Raw genomic sequence first — 24,817 nt, forward strand, 5'->3', positions numbered from 1 at the left:
GGGCCGGGGGGTTCTGGCCGCCGCGCCGTTCCTCGCGGTGTGCCGGTGGGTTGGAGGCGAGCGCCGAGTAAACCCGCTGCGTTGGAGGCTGCAGATCTGTGTCTGTCTTCAGGTATTTCCTCTAAGTGCGAAGGCTGGGGAGCGTTTGTAGCTTCTGGATGCAAATTGCATTTGAGGGGGGAAAAAATACAAATAGAGAGGGGACACTTTGTAGTCGGGGCTGAGGAGGAATTGTGGCCCTTGCTTCAGCAGGATGAGGGTCAGGCTTTGGGGCACAGGGGGTTCTTCAGAAATGCTCATAGCTGTCCAGCGCAGCAATCTCCTTTTTCCTTTGGACCAAAGGCATGGTTTTTAATGACAAAAAATATTAAAATTCATGGCCAGATTGCTACTCTGAGTGCATGAGTTATTTGTAGCAAGACCATTACAATTTAACCCTTTAAGCTTTCACGCTGGCAACTGATACTCTTTAAATGGGGAAAATGCACTTAAAGGTAATACTACTGGTTTTATTTCTTAAGACGGAAAGAAAAGTGGTTGTGTGGAGCAGTGCAGTAGGCCTTTATCCAGTTACTGTCCAGACTTGATATTACAGCATGAGCTTTATTATAAGTGAGTCGCAGTGATATCTCACAAGAGTTGGAAAAAAAAAAAAAAATTCCATTAGAACAACAGGACGATGGAAGTCTTTATCTTGCTGTAAACTGAAATGAGGGACTGATGTTGTTACTGAAAAGTTAAATCAAAGGGTGTCATCATTAAGAATAAAAAATATAAACCAGGCTTAAAATGAATTCATTTTGCACCTGTTCTTTCTCCCCGGTCAGTATTTGTGCCATTGGAATTTAATTCATCTATTCAATGTTATTTCTTTTCTTGCAACGTGGGTGAAAACCCATACAAAACAAGAGAGAGAGTATGGAGAGCTGGCAAGATATAAAAAGCGTGTAAAAAGGGAAGCAACATGAGCCTCTTTTTAAAATCTCTGAACTATCAATATTACAGTAATATAATTTCCATATAATATTTTGAGTTAAATTGTAGCGGAAACCCCTCTGACTAGGGACAGCAGTGCTGTGCTCTGGTTCTGGCGAAATGTAGCTGAAAATGAGAGTAACTTGGCTGGAGAAGCACTTACATTTCCCCTATTCAGCTAATGATTGAGATACATTGAATTTAAAGAAATTGTTGATGGAGGGTGTGTGGTTATTAACTCCGTGCAAGTCAAAAATAAGACGAGGGCCACTTCTGATTTTTGCCGGGGTTCTCTTGGATGCTAGCCTGCTCGCTGCTTAGGCCGGGGTGAAGCGGCCTCTCGGCCATGGGAGCTGCGGCGTGTCTTTCCTCGGCCGGTTAAAAAAAAAATGTGGAACTGGCAGCGTAACCGGCCGCGGGCGCGGTGGCACTGAGCGGTCCCGCGCGGTGTCGGGGCAGTGGAGCAAATCAGCGCCTGGTCAGATGGGGAAGGAGCGTGTGTCCGCTCACACGAGAGCACGGTGTGTTCAGGGCCTTGCATCTGCACTTCCCATGTGTGGCTTGGCTGGGAATGCTGCTTTCAGCCCCTTTTTAAAAAAAAAAAAAATTAAAAAAAAAAAATGTGACTTGGGTTATAGGTGCATCTTCGTTGAAGACGCTCGGGTGAGTTCTTGCTGAGGGCTGCTTTCAGTCATTTGTTTAGTAGGTCTCCTTCGTTTGCTGTTTAAATTTCCCAGTGTTTTTCGAGGCTTCCAGCGCGGGCTCTCGAGAGGCGCTGGTCACAACACGTGCGGCCGTGACGAAAAAGGCCGGGGGGCAGCTCCTGTCCCCCGGGGTGTGCGTGTTGGGGCCGTCCCCTGCCAAAAGCAGGGTGGGCTTTTCCCTCCCGCTGTGCCCCGTGCAGGTCTGGGCGCTGTCCTGCGTGGCGTGGGCGCTTCTGGAAGCGGCACACGAGGCAGGGCGGCTGCTGCGTGGCTGTGCTGGGGTGGCTGTGGCATTGAAGAGCCTGGGGTTTGTGTTAAATGTGGTGTGGTCAGGAATAACGTGATGTTTGGGTTCAGAGCTGCTGGTTGCTGTACTCCTCATGTCCCAGTTCTCTTGAACAAAGGTGTGACTAAACAAGAAAATTAGGGTTTTGTTTTGTTTTTTTTTTTGTTTTTTTTTTTTTTTTCCTCCCCCCCCTTTTTAAGCCAGATAGCAAGAATGCTTTCTGGCACCCATTGTTCTTCAAGCAGTTTTTTGAAGGGCTTTCTCATGCTCAGCTTTGAAACTATACAGCTTGCCCAGCTCAGCAGGCTTGATTATTATTTTTTTTTTTTAATAAAAGATCTTGGCTTCTAGTGACTGCATGTGTATCAATATTTCAAATTATTCATGGTGCTCTTAGAAATAAAAAGGAGGCATTTTCCGAGCATTGATTTGAATAAAGCAGCTTTGCTGGTGGCTTATTTTTCAATGTCTGAATTATCATCCTTTAAATAAAATTGTAGTGCTAGGGAAGCATCGAGATCCATGGGCATCGCTGAACTGTGCTGCTTCATACGTACACCGTGCATGGCCTTCTATTGTTCCTGGCTGTGGCCTGCGTGAAGCACTGAAAATAGCAAGCTTTAGCCTGCCTGCACGCAGTACAGCATTATCCTCTGCCGCTTGTCTTCATTGTATCTCCGAGTGCCGGCGGAATACCTGGAATAGGCTTAAATTGGCAGCGAAGAAAAGAAATTGGGGAGTTGCAGGCGTGCGAGGAAACGGTGGTTGAGTTGACTTTTGGAGGCTGGAAGGGAGAAGGAGCTGCTGCAGCAGCACGTTGCTGGCAGAGCAGGCGGCTGCTGCCCCAGCCGGGCGGCACCTCGCACGCCGAATCCACGCCGGGGAAGTTCCTTAAACTCAAGCGCGGTTTTAGCTGGACCCTAAAATGGAGGGGGCTCGAGGGTTTGCGAGAGCGCCGGTGTTATATGATCGTTCGCTGTATTAGGGCAGTTGGCAGATGGAGCGCATTCTTGCTGATTTAGGTTTGGGAATACCGTAAAAAGGAAAAGGATTTGGCGGGGGGGGGCGGGAGAGGGGCACTGAAGCATCTCCCTCTGCGGGGGGAGGACAGAGAAGCACCGGGGGGGTGCAGGCAGTGAGGAATAAGCACAATAATCACATATTGGTGGAAGATTTGGAAGGAGGAGGAAAGCAGAGGCTTATGTAGGAAACTAGTGGGCAGCAGGAGGTTTGTTTGCTGCTTTTTTTTTTTTTTAATTAAAAAAATCCTCCATAAAACAGATGCAAGAGGCATGTTTGGTTTTGTTTCTTTGTTTGTCTACCTCGGTCAAAATCAGTTCAAGAAAGCAAGGTTGGAGGTGGTTCAGAGCAAGGAGACACAGCAGATCTCTCCAAGGTGAGCAAGACAGCAAAGGAAAAGGATTTGGCAGCTATAATCGTGTGCAGTCAGAGGAGAGATTTTCTTAAAATCCTAGCTAAGTGCCAGGTGCCAGGACAGGTATGAAAATCCTGACAACTTGGACAGATAAATCCCAAACTGGAAATTCCTTAGGTTTAAGCAACTGCATGAGCAACAGAAGTGAACCAGGCATTTCAGGGATTTGTGCCCTAAACAATCACTTAGTAACCCCAACTCCCTCGCACATCCCTAATTACTAGGGGTGGTACATACAATAACCAAGCACGTGCTGGGTAGAGCGCCTGGCGAGGTGGAATGTGTAATGACGGCTGTCTGCCTCCCTTTTCCCTCATGAGAGCCCTGTCATCTTGTCTCTCCCTTTCTCAGATGCTGAATTTCATGAAAGATCTCTAGGAATGTAGTTATTTAGGAGTTCTACTGCCTTTGTGTTCCAGTTGCAAAGAGGTGAATCCTTTCAAATCCTGTTAGAGAGGACAGACGGCATGATTGGGAAAACACTGTTTAGCCAGTCCTCAAAAAAAAAAAAAGCCATTTTCATTTCTTGCTGTTTCCATTTCTTCCCATATAGTGGAAGCATTGCTAGGGAATAATTCCCACTTCAGAATAAATTACCAGCTTTGCTGAGATTGCAGTTCTGACACCTCCGGGGCTATAAAGGTGTGATAAAAAATCCTGCCCCTCTGTGCTGGGGAGGAAGGGGGCTGCAGCTCGGAATCAGTCACTGGGAACAACTTCAGCCTAGCTTAGCTTCAGCCTAGCGCTGAAGTTCTTGATGCAAGGAGCATAATTACGGTGCAGATAGTGCATCAGTACCTGCGAAAGGCTCTTGTCTGCGCTCAGCATACGTGTGATTTGCATCAGTTGTCCTGCCTGAAACCACTAATGAGCTTAAGAACTCTTCTGTTTCCTTGGCACTTAACAAAAATTAAATCCTTCCCCCAAACAAAAATGTCGTGTGCTTAGCCCGATGCTTTCAGGCCAGCACAATGGGTAATCGCTGACCTTGCCTGAGATGCCACCTCAAAGCTCATTACTGAATAATTAGGTGATCCTTAACCTTTCTACAAAGTTTGTGGGTTTTTGGAGCTTGGTGGGGCTCCTGGTTTAAGGGTTTGATTTTTTTTTAATTTGTTTGTTTGTTTGTTTCCCCCACCAATAACATGACATATCCCGATACTCAGCCTTGAATTTCAGGCACTGGGCTGTTCCAAACTCCATCTGTCCACTAAGTGAATGTCAATCCAATTTAAGCTTGCATATGTTTCCAAGGAAACCAGCGGAGGCAATGGCGAGAAATGGACCACGGAGGGGCAGGGAGGCAAGCACAACAGCAGCATTTTTACTTTTCAATACTTAAACATGATTAAAACCCAGTTAGCTGTAATTACCTTGTATAGAGCAGTGTTTAGAGTACTTGAAGGTCGGATAGTTCCTCTTGGAGAACAGATAGTCTGTGATGTGTGTGAATGAATTGTAGTCAATTTACAAATAAAAAAAAAAGGGGGGGGGGGAAGTGGCTTTAGGTGCTGCCCCCAAGGTCTCATTCCAGCTCTTAGAGCTCTATATTTTCCCATATAGATTATGATTTTGTATAGTATGGTCCTAATTTTCTTGCCTTTCTAACAGGCTGGAAAACTCATGCGGCCATATAAGAGCATGTCCAGCCCCGCAGCTGAAAAAAGCGAGCTGTAAATGCTTTCACCCTGTTCTACCTGAAGGAGTCTTCATTTAGAAACTCCCCCAACACACACACACACACACAACCCAAAAAATATAAATTGAAGATGTTTAGGTAAATTAAAGATCAGTGTCCTGGTCATGTTAAAAGAGCAACAAAGCATCTCAGTGCTGCGCTGGTGTATTCCTGCGCTGTTTTGAAGAGCAGTAGTAGTGATTTGCATTGCTTGAGGAGCAGGGAAGAGGGGGATATATTTGGATATTTGCTTGTGATCACTCAGACCAGCCGAAGGTGCTGCAGTGCCCTGAGAGCTCATCTCTTACCCAAGGCCTGAGAATTTCCAGACACTTACCAGCTCAAGCACACTTAGCCTTTTGGAGGTACAAAAGGAAACCCGCCAGGTTAGATGGAGCATAAGGCTGCAGAGGTGTGTTGGTGTTTGCTACCTTTTGCAGATCCTGATGGCAGGCTGTGTTGACCACAGCAGAGAACCGACAGGACTCGTGGCATGCTCCGTGTCCGCGGGGCTCTGCGAGGCATCCCCCGGCTCTGCTGGTGCTCCCACACTGCGCGGCAAAGCTGTCAGCGGGCTGGGAAGCAGCAGAGCAGTCTGGAGACTCAGAGGCAGAATTTGCACTGGGTTTTTGTTTAGAAGAAATTACGGTGGTTGTATTTTTTTTTTTTTTTCCCCCCTGTTTAGAGGAATTCATCCTTAATTGAGAGTCTAAATTCTGCAGGAGCCTGAACTGTAAGTCTGCCTTGCTTTCTGAAGAGAAGCGTATTTCTGCCTGTTAATACAGCCATTAAATAAAATGTTTATCTTGGTTATTGAAATGAGTAGCGAGGCTCTCACTTTGGAGCTCTAAAACGGGATATTAGCTGTCATTTTAGTTTAAAGAATGCTGCTAGCACGCCTGGGCTTAAAATGTTTTACTGTGACAAACAGTTGAAGCAGGAGCTGAAATTCTGGTATCTGGGGGTATCCTGCGTGGGTTTATCGTGTCCTTGTGCATTGTAACTGCAACAGGAGGCAGAAACTCCTCAGCTCTGAGCTCTTTGCAGCTGTTGTCCAGCATCAGAACCTTTTTGGGTCAAATCTCCAGAGATTTGGACTGGCTCTGGGGAGGTGAGCACCTGGGCACGGGCACTGGGAGTCGTGCTCGGGGCTGTGAGTACGCGGTAGCGGGGTGGTTGTGGCCGGTGGCGGGGGGCTGATAAGGTACCTCCTTATCAGCTGTTTACCCTTCCACGTCTGGGCACAGCATGGGAAAGCAGAGCTTGCTGCAGCTTTCTTGCATCTTCTAGCAGCTCCTGGAAACTTTCTGCCAGTTCTTCTGCCGTTTGACTGGTAGCTGCGAGCATCTCCCGCTGCCACTTTGGCTCTGCTTCAGCTGGCAGCTCTTGCAGCTGCAGGGATCCGTCTCTGATCAGCTCTCTGGTCAGATTTATGATGGTCTAGCTTCAGATTTTGTCTACTTGTACCCCAGCCCGCTGGGTTCTGTAGCTTTAAACTGTTTCCCTCTTTTACCCTAGTGCTCTCATGCTCGTGACTTGGATGTATGAGGATGTTTTTCTCTTCCCCATCCATCTGGCCTGTGTGTTGAACATCTCAAATCATGGAGCTGACAATCAAGCAGTAATACTGATTATCTTTCTGTTTATCCACTTTTCAGTTCTAGGAGTTCCTAAAAGTTTTGCTCTTCTCTGTTACAAATTATTCTCCTTGAAGCCAGAATTGGGAAAAGTATGGGGGGTGTCTTGGAAGTATCAGAGACTCATTTGTGAAGAACAGCTTGTGTATCACTTGCAGGACTCTTGTCCCCAGCACTCATGGCACTTAGATGTTTTGAAGCTACAGCCTGACTTCAAGGGACCTTCCTGAAAATCCAGTTGGAGGCACCCATGACATTTCCATAAAACTAGACTGAACTGTTTAAAAGCTTTGTAGTTCCCAAAGGGGAAGTTGTAATTTTGCTCCTTTGACAGCAATCTGGTGGTTTATCCTCTGGAGATCACAATGACTTCATGGTGACCTGCACTGATGTGAAAATGGAAGGCTTCAGAGGCTTGTTTCTGGGCTCCCCTTGAGATGAGACAGTGCCTCTGCTTAGGGAGCAAATGTCTAAATGGGCTCCTCTTGTAGCCACAGGTCTGAATGTGAAATGTCCAAGTATGAATAAAGTCAATGTAACTGTAGGTGAGATTTGCATGGAAGCTGCAAGTCGTATAATGAAACTGTTTTGATCTTGAAGCAAATTGTAGCTCTTGGTGCTTGGGAGTTTATCTGCACCAGAAAACGCTGAACCACTTCTGGCAGATCTCTTGCAACGCGTGTTGTGGAGGTACTGCCAGTGCTTGTTTGGGTTAACTAGCTTCTTTTTTTTTAGTGTGGTCTTATGAGAAGTGCTGTTAGCCTGAAATTGCAGAGCTAGATGGATGTGGAAGTCGGGAGAGGTGCAATGCTGAACATGAGTGCTCTTAAAAATAAATGGTGAAAATGGCAATCAAGCTTTAAAGCGTCTTTGCCAGCTGTGTGTGGCCCCGGGATCTGTGTGTGCCCGGGGCAGTAGTGGGTGTAGAGAAGGAACCTGGAGTGGCTGTAGGCAGCCCTGCTCTGGGGCAGGGGGTGAATCGTACCAAAACGTTGCTGACAGATGTTATTCTAACTGCTTTTTTTAACCTCAACTTCTCTAGGCGATCTCATGCTTTTTCCATCTCAGCAGGAAGGAGACATGTAGGAAAAGGCTTCTAACCATCCCTAAGTGCAGTTCAAGTCCTCTCATTCCCTAGGGAATGCCGTATCACCATCTTCTTACATGTTGTGAAATTTCTTCTCTGCCCTTTTTTTAACTGCATGACATAAGCTCCTACGCCCTCTCCTTGCTGGCCACCCTCATGTCCTTCGCCCTTGCTGCTCCCTTGCTCGCCCAGCACGGAGGACACGGGCTGGCTGGAGCCTGCTGTCCTCCGGGCTCCTACCACGCTGCGCCTGGCCTGTCTGCCATGCAGTGGTCCTGGCCATCTGCCCCAGGGTGCTGTTTATTTTTTTTCACCATGGTGGGATGTTGTTGACTCGTCCAGCCTGTGCTCCTCAACAGACCCCAGCTGCTTTCTGCAGAGTGGCCCCTGTTTTGCATTTGTGTGACCGATGATTCCTGTCTGGCTGGGGGATAAATTGTACATTTATCCCTATTGATGAGCTCTTTAAACTTTTTTTTTTTTAATGCTTCTCTGGTCCATCAAGATCATATGTGAACACATAGCTTGTCTTCTGACTTTGCTTGCTGTCTCTTCAAATATTACCTGCAGGTGAGTCTGTGACTACTAATAAAACACTATGTGACTTACTAATAAAATATCGAGTAGTCTCAGGCCTGCCCCTGGAGAACCTGCAATGTCTGCCATTGTGTTTTGTCACAGAATCGTCAGGTTTGGGGAAGGGCCATATTTGTGTCTAGCTTACGGTGGTTTTCTTCAGGCCATACACCCCTCGCTGGTTCCAGGGATGTCCCAGAGAGCAGCCTGAGAACAGCTGAGGAGCAAAACCCAGTGCTTTGCTCCCACAGCACTGGACGTATTAAGTGGCAGCAACCAGGCAGGTTCAGTAGATGATTCCCAAATATTTCTCCTTGTAGACAACTGCTATTAGCAGGGTCTGCTTGCGTGTCGTTCTGGGGCACACTTTCTGTGCAAGGTCACGTAGCAGCAGTGGGTGGCTGTGCTGCAGCTGAGGGAGCATAACCTCCTAGGGCCCCCCCGGACATGGGGCACCTTCCACAACCAAGCCCCCACATCATTCAATCTGGAGCTCTTGGGATTGAGTGTGTAACATAGTCATTATTCTTAATTATTCCTGATTTTTTTTTTTCTTAAAGTCTGTTTTTCCTTCCAGCTGTGCAAGATGCAACAAAATCTAAGTAGCACTTTGGTGTGATGTAGTTTAAATGGCTCACCTTATTGAAAACATCTTATCATACCCATTGCTTTGAAAGCTAATTGTGTTTAATCACTCCCTTTCTGAATGGCCAAATAATGTCACGCATGTATAGGTAGATAAATGCAAGTTAATGAGTGGATATAAAACAATCACTCCCAGAACAGGTCTGCAAATGCTGTCCAGTCTATTTAAAGGTGATATTTGTTGCCATGACTGATCAAACCTGGGGCGCAAGCAAATGTGTGTATTTAAATCTACCTCTAATGATATGGGTAAAGGATGAAAGATCAGGTCGAGCTTCTAATGGGAGTTAAATGGGCTCTCGTGGAAGCAGTGTTCCAGTTATTGGGCTTCTATCTGTCAAAAGGGGCTGAATTGCCTATGTTTGTGGTTTCTGTTATTTTAGTACCACTTAACGAGTCTTGTATGGAGACATATACCAACATTCAACTGTCTTGCTTGAGTTTTCTCTCATCAGATCTCTGCCAACATCATGCCAGCTGCTGGTCGCTAGAAACTCTTCTAGCTCTGCTTGGGACCTTAGGCAACATAGGTGTTGAGTCTCTCTGCTTTCCTGGCCTTAAATTAGTAAAAGGAAGTTTGTGCTGGGGCCAGCGATTCCTCTGCCTGGGCCAGGAGCGGCGTGGCAGCCGTGGCATTCGGCGTGGTGAACGGTCCACGCATGGTGCTTGGGCTTCCCCAACCCAACCTGGAGCCCCGACAGTTCTGGAAAGAGCCAGGGCTGGGCACTGAAGACCTTGCAGTGCTAATTGCTTAGTAATGAAAAGTGTAATTGCCAAGCAATTAACTTTAAGCACGTTGTGGCTGGTGGAGGCTCAGTCTGGTCTGATGAAGACATTAATAACTTTAGGTTCCAGACTAAAATCTCATCTGTTTCCTGTACAAGTGCGAGTACCTTGGGCCTTCCCGCACACTCCCCATTGACTCCCCGAGTCTGAAACTGTCTTCTGCCTTTCCACCTGCTCCCTCACCAGAGGCTGTATTCCTGTGTGCTAATTCCCCTAATGGAGAATCAATTAAACTGCTCTTTGAAAAACAAAACAACAACAAAACCCACCTTTGAGTTCTGTCATACAGGTGAGTGTGTTAACACCACCTTAGGAATGAAGTCACTTGTTCTGCTTTGAGAACTCAGAAGGTGTTGCACCACCATCCAGTTGTGCTAGATTTTTTTTTTTTTTTGTCTGCCCTAATACATTAAACCAGCTGAGTTGTGAAATTTTAAGAGGAACTTTTTCACTTACCTTGTATTCATTTGTAAATACTGTGCTCTTGATTTAAAAAGAGGGAGGAAAGGTTTTACAGTAAGTTTAGTTAGGCTCGGCAGTTTTACCTTGGTTAGAACTGTGCCGCTAGAAGATGTGTGAATATACACCTATACGTGTGGTGTTGATTGATACTGTATTTTGTGAAGGAAAAAATAATAATTGTATGTGTATTTTAAAATATGTTTTAGAGATATTTTCAGGTGGGCTATTTTATTGAGAAAACCGATGGGTATGCCTGGTAATTTTTAGATGCTGGGATGTCAATAGGTGTCCTGTAACTTGACTCTTCCCTGCTTGGAACTCCCAAGTTTCTAGACCTGCAGAAGTTCTGCCCACTTTGTTGACAATATTTTAGGCTTCAGCCACATCGGAATTTTTATTCTGTAAGTTTAAATGCAGCAAAGTCAGCTTCAAATTTAAGCCCTGCTTAGACGTTCAGTGCGGTGCTCTGGTTTATAAGACATACAGGGAAGGAGAGTGTGTGGCTACGGGGATTCCAGTGGGAATGCGAGAGTTTTGTAAACTCGTTCTTTGACTTGAATTCTGGATTGGGATTGAAACTCTCAAATGGAAAACTGCTCAGCATAAGTCATCTTCTGTCACCTGTGTCCTCATCTGGAGAAGCACATGGAGGATGGTGGTATTTTAGGTGATGGTAGGAAAGCGAGAATAAAGAAATAGAAAGTGTGTTTTCTTTTGAAATGTCTGTTGCGCTTTGACTATAAAGAGGAATCAAAACCTATGATGGAGGAAATTTGAAATCCCAGAACGGTGTTCTGCTTTATGGACAGCTTTGTATGGACCAAGCTGAGGCTGAAGTAATGTGGTACTACTTTTTAAAACTGCATAGAAACAATGTGTATTTCTAAACAAAAGTTGATACTGTCTTAAGTACTTACTCTAGAACAGACAATACATTCAGATTACAGTTTTAGTCTGAAGAGGTAGTTCTGGTCAATGTATTTCAGCTGTGGATGAGTCAGAACACAGGAATCCCTGAAAATATTACACGAACTTGTTTTTTAAGATAGCCTTTTTTTTGCCTGCCTGCCTTTAAGGCTTCTGTAAATTTAAGTTGAGGTTATAAACATTCATGTCTGTTAAATTTTAAAATCCAGTCTCCCTTCTGCTCTCCTCTCAGAGATGATAACTGATAGTCAGCACCTGGAGCTGCAGTGCCAAGGATTCAGATGCAGAGGTGGGGCACTGTGGTGTCAGGCAGTTTTGAGGGATGCTCTGAGGTGAGGAAAGTAAGATGAATTATTTAAAGGGGGGGAAAAAAAACCAACACTGTTCTTGAAGTTGCATTTTGGGTCAGATTTTATGATAGTTAATTAAGTGTTACATTGAAGGAATGCCTTGCCTTTCCCTGAATTTCCTGTGCTGTTTTTTCCTCCCCTAAAGCAACTTTTGAGCTTGTTGAGTAGTAACCTGTCTGTGGATCTCGAGGGTGCTGTGCTGACAGTTTCTAGTCGAAAGGGTTGAGAGTGAATGAAGACCTTTGTGGAGGGAGATGTCCCGGAGAGAGAAGGGAAGGCCAGATCCAGAGATAGGAGGGCAGCAACAGCTTCGAAACGGAGAGGAGCTGGCAGGGAAGCACCTGCCCTTGAAATTCCCAAAGGCAGCACAGTTTTGCAGATGCATGTGTAATACACAAAATCACGGTGCATCTTGAATTATTTAAACTGAGCAGTTTGGAGGAAGTTCCTAAAGAGGTTGTGGAAGAGTGTGATTATAATATATAGAAGAGCTTTAATATTTACTGTGGAAAAATCTTGCACCTTGTTCTTCAAAATAAAGTCTTGGAAATAATTTGTTATTCCATTTTGTCCGTATAACCAGGAATGGTGCCAGAGCTATCTGAGCAAAGTGACATATGATTGATATTTTACCAGACTCAGCCTTCTGCCATGAAGGAATTCAGTTTGCATTTTGCATATATGGAAAATCAGATGAGCAGGGCTTGGGGTTTTTTTTAAACCTTGATTAACTTGATTGGCAAAGCTTGTGCTCCTTCTAAAAACACAACTGTCAAAGCTGTCCTGAAATATTTTTGACTTGGTTTTTCAAACTACTTATAGGCATCTTACAGGGCGTTGTTAAGAGTAGCTGTCACGTAGGCAGCTTTATGCGGAACCTATTTAAAGTTCTATTAGGCAACTCTTTGTAAACGTGGGATATTCAATGTATCTAGTATTTCATGTGTAGTAGTAGTTGCTGCTGATCTTCTCTGGGATATTTCAGAAGAATCGCAAAATCCATGCAGGCTTTAGCCTTCCTGTTTCTTGGGTGGTCCAGTCTGTGCACCTCCCATCCCTTCCAGGGCTCGTCTTGCCTAATCTCTCTACTCTGCTTGTCTTTATTAAGAGCAGACCTTAATGACTGATTCACTGGGGAGCGATATAGCAAAGGCCGAGTGTCGAAGCATCTCTTCAGCGTGAGTGCTTTCGTTCAAAATTGTCAGCCTTAAGACAAGCCTGATTTTTCACCCCTGCCTCCACGTGCTCATCCGCTGCACATGCAAATGCCAGGGATTTACTTTGCCTTACCTGGGCTTTCATTGCAGCAGTGTGGCTGGATCTGGTTATCCATGGTTCTTCATTCTTACTATTTTTTTTTCAGATTGATTTTGAGAGATGAGAAGCTGATGGTGGGCTTTGCACTGTGGGAATAATTGCAGTGTTTGTATTGGGAAAGAAGTGGCTTCTCTTCAGGGAGGGGGTTAGCTTTCTGTGTGTAAGCTTGTTTGCTTGTGTCTTCAATGCCATGGTTGCATATTATTTTTCCCCAGAGCTCCTGAACTGTTCCGTGCACCAAGAGAGTTTAGAGAATAGCATCCAAAGCTGGTGGCTACTGGCCCTGAATTTTGGAGTGGCCGTGGGTTCCTGCAGCTGAGAGGCTCTCTTGTAGGAAGATCAAGCGATGAATGCAGGATTAAAATGCTGTTCAGGAATTCCAGTATGCTCTATCACCCTTAAGACAAGCTCGGGGTTTTGTCCTCGTCCTGGTATACCCTGCTTTAACCTGTCAAAAGGCAAAAGAAATGTGTCCCCTCTGAGTGAGAGGCGGTGGTCATTTTGTCCCTCTCTGAGCAAACGGAGGGGTCAGAATGTAATCCTCATCTCCGATTTGCTTCTGATTTTTCCTGCTTGTGTAGCGAGTTTGGGGTTTTGGGGAGGCAAGAGTGGCCTTGCTTGTGGATAAGCACAGCTTTTGCATCTCTCCTCCAGAGAGCTGGTATGGAACCGTGGTTGTCGCTGCCTCTTGAGCTCCAAACTCACCCAAACCGATTTCACGGTGCTGTTTGGCAAGGCTGTAAGCAGCAGAAGCAGCAGAACTTTCTGCAGAGGTGCAGGAGGGCACTGCTTTATGTTCGGGTCACAAGCAGGAGGCGAGGGGCAACTTGTGAGGGTGGAAATCTTCAGTTCTTACAGGCCGTAGGAAGCAGGTTTTGAAAGTGTTGGTCACGGCTGTGCAAATAGCTGTTCAGGGAAGACTTTGCATTCAGAAACTTTGGTTTTACTTCAATGCAAGTATGTAAACAGGCTGTGACTATGGAGATCTGGTTTTGGTGACTGAAGTTTGAGTTGCTGAGGTTACATATTCCCACACTTATTTTTTACTATAGCATTTATTGAGTATTCCACCTAAGTGCAGCCTTTCACTGAAAACGTAACACAGTAATACAGCTTCTTAGCATCAGTAACGGGCAAAGGAATCTGCTGCCTTTTTGGAAAGGAATGTGTTTTTTCCAGGTGTTGCATTAGTCCCCCAAGCAACAAGCCATGTCATTGATTTTGAGAAAACATCTTCCCGCTCTCTCCCAAACTTCTTTTCCGCTGGTATTGAAAGAGCTGGCTTTTTTCTACTAGATGTGAGTTGAATTAAGCAGTTTACTCCCAAGCGAAAAAACTTACTAAGCAATTGAAGTTAGCTGAACAGTTCTTGATACAATCTCTCCTCTGAAAGCGGGTGCCTGCCTTTGCCAAAAGCTGTGAGTCTGAACCGAAGGCTCCCCATCGCCGTGGGCATCTCGGCGCAGTGCAGCTCTCGCGGCGCGGGCTGGGAGCCGTGCCGGAGCGTTCGCCATGGCAGGGGAGGCCCGGCAGATGCGAAATGCCTTCCCTGCCCGTGCCCTGTGCCTCTTCGGGCTTGCCAAATTGCTTTGGCCAGGGAGTTTTGAATTCTACTTTCTGTATTTGAGGCTTTAAAAGGGCCGCTTTCCCTGGGGCTGGCAAACTATCGCGGTGCTGGTCATAAATGCTGCCTGGGATTCGGGCAGCGCCTTCTGCCCAGGGCTCTGCGCCTTTTCCGGATGCTGAGCAGGCTCCTGTTTCTTGGGCTTGCATGCACTGAGGTCGGGCTTTGGTGGAGCAGCAGGGATTTCTTTTTTTCTTGCTCTTTTTTTTTTTTTTTTTTTTTTCTTCCTCCTTGTGAATGCTGCTTGCTGGGGCTGTGGAGAGTGTGAGAACAGCCGGAGAAATTTAATTTTGGCTTCCCTGCAAAGCACTTCAGAGCACTGCCACTAGGCAAGATCTGAAACCAGATAATCAAGGCTAGGACAGGCCCTCCCAAGAAATCAGCTGGGTAACTTCTCTGCCAGGGTGTTAACAGGTCTAGCTCATGTTTATGCAAGTGGTCAGCCCTGCAAGTAGGGACTGCACCCCAGCGTGTTTTGTTCTCAGCTTCCCATTGCTTTCAGACAGGTATGGCACTTCTGTTTTTAAAGCATTGGATTATAATTGCAGTTGTTTGAGCGCTGTAATTCATCACAGCCACGCATGTTCTGCAGCACTCACAGCTATGTGGCTGGAGCACAGGCTTTCACAATGAAGTTATAATTACTGGTGTTGGACCAGGGAGTGGAGCGGAGCGTAGTCCCATACAACTTCCAGAGATCCTCTCTCAACGGTGCAAGAGTTGCCCCAGATCCCTTTTTCTAAGCCTTTTTGAAGCTATGGAGGCATGGGCTGCATCCTCCGGTACAGTTATTCACATGGCTTTCAGGAGGTGCTGGCAAATGGTTAGGGCTGTGTTGATGAGAGAGGGGAACAAGCCTTTTCTGCAGTCTAATGAGCTCTGTATAAGCAGTTTTCTCTGGAGCGTGTGGATGATGGAGTTTTCGGTGGGCCTCCGGAGAAAAATCAGGGCTGGACCCTGGGAAGACAAATTGCAGCCTGCAAGAATTACAGTTTTTCTAAATGTTTGAGATTGAAACGATGCTTCTGCTCATGGGACTCACGCAGCATTTAGGTAATTCAGCCTGGGATACCTGATGCTTCTGTGATTTATCCGGATTTCCGAGAGCTCCTGGGAGGCTTCCTTCATGCAACATGTTCCTTATAGCACCGAGAATTATTCGACTGTAAAAGCAGCAGGGAGAAATGAGCCAATCCTCCAGATACTTACAGTTATAGGGCTGTTGTCATAGCATAAGCTGTGCCAATTTAAATGGATATAACTTCTTGAAGTAGACTGGGGCTGAATGTCGACAAAATGATGCTGTGCACAGAGAGGAAGATTCGTGTTGTCGTAACTCTTTGTATATTACTGAAGTGCCAAATGGATTAGGAGCTTTAAAAGCTTTAAATTTCCGTGCTTTTGGCATCGTCTCCTTGGAATGAGTATGTCTCTGCAGTGAAACTTTGGAAAGGAAATGGTGCTTGAACGGGTAGTCCCAGACTAGTTTCTTCTAATTTCGCTTGCAATCAAGTGATAGAGAGGGAGAGACAGATGCTGCAGCTGCGTGATTACAGAACATGCAGCTGTTAACACACTTGCTTATTTTCCTAGTAATGAGGCATCAACTCTCTTCTGATTCTGCTGTTTGGGTAGTGGTTTTATTCTAGCAGAAAATTGGACCGGTGGTGTTTTTTTAAATTTTTCTTTATTCTGATCTGGTTTGGGTTCAACAGCTGTCAAGATAATTTTTCAGAACTAGTCCAGTTTGAGGAAGGAAGTAGCGATTCCAGCTAGCTTTAAAATGCTCTCTGGGCTCTGGATGCAGCTGGTTAGACTAGGCTGCTTCACTGAACTTGTTTCATTTCTGATAGAGTTATACCTAAATGTCTTCTCACCGTAATCTGGCTCTTCAGCTGCAAGCAGTAAATGGGTGGTTCTGGCTTAAGTATCTTTGCTTTCAGCTCTTCAGATTATCTTGTGATTTCTTGGAGACTTCTGGGCACAGTTGGTTTTTCTTCTTTGCTTTGTGAAGCAATACAAAGATGGGAAGAAGATGAAGAGCCCTGACACTCTCCCTTCCTGGCTGAAATGAGTACAATACTCGCTGTAAGTAAACTCGGTGTGACTCTGATTTTGAGACATGATACACTTGACTGTCAGATGGTTTCATTTTGAGCCGCGTTCAGAAGCTCCGCTTCTGTGTTATGCTGGGGGAAGAAAAAGGATTGCTGTATTCCAGATAAGTCAGTAGCCTTAGCTGCTCTGTGCTTTTTATCAAGGAGGGACTGAGCAGGAGAATCCCCTTAGCAAAGCAAGCCATGCAGTACAGGCCATTTTGTAGCCATGGAAGGGGCTTTTAGTAGTCCAGCATGCTGAAGATGACCTTTGTAAGACTGTTTGGTGCCTGTTGCTGAATGCGTACTTGCCATGTGCATGAATTGTTGGTTTAGTAGGTTTTTTCTTCATGCTTGTCACATCACCTCTCCTAAAGTGGCCGTGGCATCGCTATAGCAGCCTTGTAGCAAGTCCTGCTTAGCACAAGGCCCAGGGTGGCTCCTTCTGCATTTGTGTATGACAAATCACGGAGAACAGAAAAATTCATGGAGTTCACCAGGCTGTGGTGACTTGTGTGGGGAGGTGAGAGAGTTTTTCCAAAAGAGATGTCAAGGAACAGATCTAACCCATTGCACTTGGCTTCTGTGGGATATGGAGCCAACTGTGGGTATCTCCCCACACCCACCATTGGTTACGATGGTTTGTAATAAATCCACATTGCATATGGCTCTGGAATAACAAGGTTCATTACGGATGCTAAACCTGGTTGTTCTCACCTCCATTAGAATATTATGTCAGAAAAAGGACTTGGGAGGATAAACAATGCTCCAGCCTCTGCAAACCACTCTGTGAGTCATGGCAGTTGTTTTACCATGGTGATATCATGGGGAAGTTCCTTGTATAGAAACTGAACCTTTTTAGCCATACTTTGTAACTGATCCCCTCAAAATTAGTTTATTTCTACTAATAACATACTGATAATATTGAGCCAGCGCAGAGCAAATGGGACTGTCATGTGTTTGAAGACAAACAGAATTCACCTGACTTTGGACTTCAGGTTTTTAATGGGGTGTGATCTAGAAGAATGACCTTCTCTTGGTCTCCAAACTTAATAGGTTGGAGAGCAACTTAGCTGATTTTTTTTTTTTATCCCCCTGTTTAGCCAAAGAATCCATTGTGGTAGTTTCTGAGAGAATAATGCAGACTTCTGCATTTGCTTAAGTTACTGTGATTGTATTTCTGCGTGCTGTCCTGTGTTTCTGTTTGTAAAACTGGATTTCAGAGGGTTTATAATCGTGTGGAAGTGTTGCTGGATAGTCCTGGTGTTTTCCTTGCTGGCACTCAAAGGATTTACTTGGCCATAATGCCAAAATATGTGGAGTTGGCTTATTTTGTCTTTCCACAAATTTCCAGATACCTACATCTTTGTTTGTAGATACATGCTTCGTAGTATTAGAGCAGCTGACCCCTGAGTGTGGGAGACAGAACTGAGAGACCAGATGCCAAGAAGATCTATGCAGACATAACCTCCTTTTATTAAAAAATAATAAGTAAAAACCACCAGCTGCCTGTGATTGCTTGATTACTATTGTGCCTAAGAACTACTCGTTTCAAAGGGCTTATGCGACTCAGACTCTTAAAATGAATTGCATTGAATCTTAGTGCTCTTCCTGCTTTAATGCGTTCTTTACTTGGTATCTCTGTTGTCATCTTTGTATGTTCAACTTGAGTGTTTCTCTTGACGTTCCTGGTTGCAGCCTGTCAGTGATGAAAGCTGGGTTAGAGTATTAGCTGTAAATGTGTGACAACACGGCAAGACGGTGCTACCTGTTCCATGCTGGAAGACGGGTCTCATGTCTGGGCTTCGGAGAGGGAGGTGGGTTTCTCACAGTTGTAGGAAAAGGAGGGGAGGGGAAGAGTCAGTTTTAATTTGGGGTATTGCTGCTTAAAGCATTCCTATGCTTAGGTTCCAGAAAAGATACTTTATTTAAGCTATTGTTCATCTTGTCATTCCTTATGGGGTCAAACAGGGAAGACAGTCACTGTGCTGTTAATGATTCTTCTTCACTGTTGGAAAAATCCCCTTCCTTGCATCTCTACCAGACTTTTTCTAACTTTAGAGCAGATGTGATGTGAACAAAGTCCTGTCTATAGCACTCAGTTCTTGATAGATCCCCTAACTCATTTGAGTACTAACAGGCTATAAAGCCCCGGCAAGCAAAGAATGTGAGTGGCCAGAAGGTCGGACTGCTGCTTGCAAAAGTGTGGGGAGAAAGAGGCAGCTGATTCTAGTTTTTCAGGCAAGCCATGGCTGTTTATTTTAGGTTTTTCACCTCTCTGCCGAGCACCTCTGCCAGAGGCTCAGTCTCTCAGTAGGGACAAGAGAAAATGGGTTGAGAGTTGCAAGGAAACCACTGATCCATATGTTTGGGAAGAGTTACCCTCCCGGGCGTGGTTATATAGGATGCCTGGTCTACCACTGCCAAACCCCACTGCCAGATTTATTTTTTAAATTACACTCCTCTTGCAGACTCCAGAGGTTGTGTGTAATCAGTTTGGCCTCTTGTTCAAGACGAATTTCGTTTTGGAGGAAGTAGTCTGTCTGACTTGGTAAGCATCTTCCTAACTTCCAGAACCCGTTTTTCTTATCAGAAAAACGTGGATACACATAAATGTTTGCTCCCCGCAGAGCACTCCCATTTGGGCACTAGCCAAGGGAGGTATCCTGGGTGTAACGAGGTGTAAAGGGTCAGTTACCCTAAAACAGGGGGGTGGGGGAAGAGCCTGACATCTAGAAGAGCAATGTGGAAACCACACTGATTTTCAATGCCTAAGTTTCTTTTAGTTAATGCATATATAAGCAAGTCAATTAAAACACGTTGGGCTTATTTCAAATAGATAATCTAATTATCAGCTTGATTAAACCATATCAAATGAATGCTTCTTGTAATTTGGTAGCTTTGTTCTAATCACTGCAAAAGCAGTAGTAGCTTTAATTAAGAGCCTCAAAAAGTGGCAGACCAGTGTCAATTGTGTCAATTGAAGGTGTTCCAGCAAATGCCTGATTGCAGGGAGGATCGAACTGCTCCTAGGTTGATGCTAATATGAAGGTTGACTCTTTGGTGCCAATAAAAGGAATCTGACTATTTAATAAATATCATTAAATGCAGCAGTTGTCCTTTTCTGCTGTTTCCAGTGCTCAGATGCAGGCTTAATTAAATCTATTCCAACATCACTCAATTAGGCTGATTTTTTTTTTTTTTTTTTAATGTTTATAGGTTAGTATCGCCTACCTGTATCCTCTTTTAGCTTTAGACCTACAGCTTCTTATGTGAACGCCTGTTCCTTCAGACTGCAAAATTGCTTAATTCCTTCGATATCTGATACAAGCCTGCTGCAGGTCGCTTGCTGAAGCTGAAATGCTTCAAGTACAAAGTACAAAGACATGGTAACCCTTCTGCTAAGAGTGAAACAGGAAAACTAAAAATCAGATTTAGTCTGCAGGGTGCTCAGGAAGCCAATATATAACTGGAGGGGCTCTCTGGATTGTGCTGTACCTCTCATCACTTCCTTACTAAATACTTAGAGGCTATTTAGTAGTAAACTCCCACTCCGTGGTGTGGTCAAAGCCTCATTGTGTGGCTGGGTGAGCACCCAACCTCTGCTACTGGTGCTTTGGGGGAAGGCAGGCAGCAGTTGTTCCCATTTCTTTGGGGTTTGATGCTTCCTCCTCACCTTTCCCCAGAGACCTCTTGCGATGTGTTGCTTGGAGGGAGCCGTCCTCCCGAGGCTGGCATGCCTTCTGCCTTTGCAGGGAAAATTCCCTCTGACGGTAAATCGGAGCAGGACTATTCCTGTAATGTTCTACCTGGCTGGGCAGTCCAGATGTGCTGAAGCTGTCCGGCCTGCCAGCAGCTTGGTTGGGGTGCTGGGTGCTGGTTTGCTCAGCCGTGCCTTCAGCAAGGCGGTTCCTGTTCTGGGTGCAGATTCTTATCTCCTTCTTTTTATATGTTAGTAATTTGTGTTGGTTTTGAACAGTGACTTGACATAGCATCTAGATGAAAAGTCAGGAATGACATACAGATGAGTAATTCTTTTTCCTCCCATAAACATATTTTTAGGGCCCCTCTGCTGAACATGATGATTTGGTTGTTTAATGTCCACAATGTTTATAAAACGCAACTGTAGGGAACAACAACAGCAGTGAGTAGCCAGGTTCTAACCTGCATAAGGATTTGCATGTATTTAATTTATTAATGTTGGCAGATCTCTGCTTAATAGGCCAAGTTTGCTTTTCACATGAGTAGGTGGACCTTTTGTTTTTCTTTTGTCTAATTGTTTCAGAAAACGACAATGAAACAGCCTGCCTGTATCAACATGCAAGCAGTCAAATACCTGGGATTTATTTCTGCTGTATGCCCCAGACCAGCATTCAGATCAGCTTTAGTAGATTGGATGAGAATTTGTAACGTGTTAGAGACAGCATCAATGTAACAGGGCACGTACTTGGAGTGGGAGCTGGGTGAAACAGCTTTCTGGCCGTACCCTGGTTTTCCCAGCTGCTGTGGCATTTGCTGTCACCGCCTTGCTTTTAATTGCTATCGTGTTCTATGGCTTAATATTAAACCACATCTCATTGCATCCTGTCTCTTAATTGGCTTAACTGGCCATCACCCAAAAAGACTCTACCGTGTATAGAAACAAGCTTCCCCAAATATTTCCTAATTGGCAGTTGGTGCTTTGTGAGGAGATGGGTCCCTCTCAGCGATATTAATAGATGTTTTCTTCTGTTCGTTCTCAGGATTGGACATTGATCCTATGACGCATGCCCGGAAGAAACAACTTTTCCTTCTGAAACATCCAGCTGGTTCTGCTGGCCAAGCTTCATCACCAGCAGGCAGCAGGAGGATGGACAGGACCGAGGCAGAGTGTGGCGAGCAGAGAGATGGAGATGCTACCGAGGCTCCGAACTGTCCGAGTGGGTTTGTGGGGACGAACAAAAGCAAAAATTTGCATGAAGTGCGAAAGACATACCCACTGCGGAGACGTCTGCTCCCCTCGGTGAACAAAAAAACCTGCAAAGTGCTCCTCACCAGGCTGGAGGATGTGGCTGGATCTCTGTCGAAACAGACCCAGAGCTGTAAAAAAAAGGACCTTCCCAGTTGGATGGAGGGTTTGGGACCTGCTTTGTTCTCCGAGCAAGTTCAGCCTGTGGGAGCAGGGAAGAGTGATTCATCTGGGGAAAAGTGCACAATAACTTATCCAGGGACGGAGCAAGACCTTGATACTGCTCCTACAGAGCCCAGGAAACGCAGGCTGGCCTCGCTGAACGCAGAGGCAGTGAACAACCTGCTTTTTGAACGGGATGATGGCTTATTGTCTGGCAGGCGTTTTCGGAGGGACTCCGTTAAAGCCGGTGGAGACTGTACTGTTAAGAGTTTGCATTGCAAAGCTGGTGACAACTGGCCTGCGCTGGAAAAAACAGCTGTGAAAACAGGTAAAGGAAAAAATCGGCATGAGCCCAGTCAGAAATGCAATAGCTGTGACCATTCACTGGATGAGTCTTTGATGATGGGACGAAGAGGGACGGTGCCATCTCCTATCATCCCACCCCAAAAAGACTGGCCAGCCTGAACGCTGTGGCCTTTCTGAAGCTGACCCATGAGAAAGACCAACCCCTGAAACAGAGGAGTAAATCGGACGGAGAGGGCAAGTCTGAGAACCACTGTTCAAAATCTACGCTCAAATGGGCCAAAGCCGGTAGGAAGAATTGTGTCAAATCCAAGAAGGAAATGGCTAGCTTAAAAAGAGAAGGTCAGCATGGCTGGCGAGGACTTGCTGTAGGCGCTTTTGGGAAAGGAGAGCAGCAGGACTCCTCCAGGCTCTACGGAACAACGGAACCCGTCCCTTATGAGTCGCTGTCTAGCTCCTATGCTAGCACAGAGGGTTTCTACCACAGACTGCCTTTGCTTATGGGTGGACAAGCTTCCATGAAGCCAGAGTATGGAAGACCTGGAGAGAAATCCCCGACCCCCAAACAGGAATTTCATCAGCCTTCCTTTCCCGTGCAGCAGTTCCCTCCCTTGCCTGTGCCCGGAAATCACACGGATTGTGGATGTCTCTATGAATCCTCGGATCTGACTCCGCTGAACGGGTTTTACTTTTATTATGGCCAAAGTGGATACAGTGGCTACTCTCACTGCTCCGTTTACCCCAAGGACGAGCTTTCACAATCTGCTACCTGTGAGGGGCTCTTGGTATCGCCCAGTTCCTTGCCATCAGGTGCTCATTTCCAGCCACTCCACTGGTGCAACTCTCCGTACTGTTGCGGAGAAGGAACAGCGATTAACAGTTACAGCGTCTGTGGAGTCGTGCACGTGCCAGAGGGCAGGATTAGCAGCGTGCACGCAGGACGGAACAGCTACCCCTACAAAATGCCTTTTGCAGCAGGTAAGGTGCAAAGTGCGCGCAAATCTCGTTCGGCGTTCCTGGGAGAAGAGGGCTGGTTCAGCACGGTGGCTAATGAAGGTATCTGGTTGCCAGGAGGCAAGCTCCCTCTGCGCGTGGTGCGTCTCAGCTTGGCAGCCGAACTGCAGCTGGGAAAGAATCTGCATTTCGCCTCCCCCTTCCCCCGTTTTTAGCCCCGAGGGTTTTTCCCACTGAAAGGTCTTATTGCTGTGGAAAGCATAGAATCGGTGAAAGGATTTGGGCAGTGAGAAGGTGACTCATGACTTGTCATGCTGGAGCTAACCGCTTAGCTTTGATCTGTGTGAAATGAGTGGTTTTTAGTTCCTACATGCTCTGCAAGGCTCCTCGCCGTCCTGCTGTGCTGCTCTGAGCGGAGGGTCTAAAGCACTTTGGGCTGAGTTACTCCTCCGTTCCCAAAAGCTTGCTCTCGGGACCAAAGTGTCCTCGCAGAGCGGAGCGGTGTGAAGAAGCAGGCATTGCCTTGGTCACTAGACTCACTGGTGCAAGCTGTAAGGGGAATGCAGCCTTTTAAGATTTTTATAGATCGGATCTGGCAGGGCTGTGTAACGATGCAGCTCGAGTCTGCTATTTGGACAGATGCTTGAATTTCACTCCAGTGATAGAAGTGCCGGGTACACTGAGTTTGGTGAGTGGCTGTCCCATCTCTGCTCTTAACATCTGAAAATGAGAACGGGTGACTGTAAGAGGTGATGTAGTTATTCTCCTGGCTATCTTCTGTCCTCTGTTTTTCAGACTCTGTCCTCCAGTGTGCTTTATCTTGGAGTTTTGCCTTTGCTATTGAAAAATATCTTTTGAAATATTTAAAACTGGATTGTTGTGTGGGGGTTATCAGACACCAGTACTTTGTATAAAAGCCATCAAGCTAGACAGCACTGCTGTTTGCAAGCGGGGCACGGTCTATAGACAAGGCTGCTTCTTCAGCTTTTGGGAGTGTAAACATCAGTCTTTCAGTTAACCACGCGTTCGAGTCAAAAGGAGGCATGACTTACCCGCTTAAAACAGATTTTCAGGTAGGTGGATGAAGTTTTGGTTCAGCGCTTGGTTTGAGCAAGGCTTTGTCATCTTCCGTTGTAGGAAGCTGCTGAAACTCAGGAGCATTTGGTTGAAGTATAATTTCCGTTTTCCCTAAATATCCCTGCTGTCGTGGTGCTGCTTCCTACAGTAACAGCTAGACAGTGTTCACTAGTGGCTTCATGCTCTTTAAAGCTGAATGCTTGCAAGACAACTAGCTCAGCAATGTGTTCTTGTCTGACAGTTTTCTGTGTAGTGCCCCGAGGTCATGGCAGTCTACTTTGTTCCTGAAATTTTGCATGCTGGTGCCTCTGACTTTGTGCAACCAGAAGGATGCAGGCAGTGCAAACGGAGTATTTTGGGGAGTTCAGCCCTCCCTGCGAACTCGGTAATCCCTCCTGGTGCTGGCAGGGGCAATAGTGGTTCCAGGGGCACGTATTTATTAGCAGTGTGTCACCCCGCTGCTGAGGTCTTCCTTGGTGTGGTTTCCTTCCTGTGAGCAACTTTGATTTAAAAGCCTACAACATTGGAATAATTTAGACTTTGTTTTGTGGATTGAAGTGTATGAGGAGGCCTCCTAGAATATGAACAGGGATTTATGCTTAGGAGTTGATACATGTGTGTGCCTGGGAAATCTCATCCTTCCCTGAAGTGGGTTATTTTAGTGAATTGTCTGCAAGCAATGAGCTCCTGTCTGAGGGCACTGGTACGAGGGGATCCAGCTTGGCGTGTCGCGTGCCTTGTGTTGTATCTGTCTTGTTGTGTTTGAGATGCTCCTGTGAAAATTCCAG

General features: G+C 45.8%; 1 protein-coding gene across 1 annotated transcript in view; it reads left to right on the plus strand.

Annotated features, from left to right (window-relative positions):
• The first annotated feature begins 8,360 nt into the window (after positions 1-8,360).
• BAHD1 (bromo adjacent homology domain containing 1) overlaps positions 8,361-24,817 on the plus strand; it is a 28,609-nt gene continuing 12,152 nt past the window's right edge. Inside the window, 3 exon segments of the mRNA XM_032993132.2 lie at positions 8,361-8,372; positions 21,328-22,086; positions 22,089-22,976. Of these exon segments, the coding sequence (XP_032849023.2) occupies positions 21,345-22,086; positions 22,089-22,976 (1,630 nt within the window). The 5' untranslated portion in view covers positions 8,361-8,372; positions 21,328-21,344.

The sequence above is a fragment of the Tyto alba genome, unplaced genomic scaffold (genome assembly GCF_018691265.1).
Source record: "Tyto alba isolate M040663 unplaced genomic scaffold, T.alba_DEE_v4.0 Super-Scaffold_8, whole genome shotgun sequence".
NCBI classification, from domain to species: domain Eukaryota; kingdom Metazoa; phylum Chordata; class Aves; order Strigiformes; family Tytonidae; genus Tyto; species Tyto alba.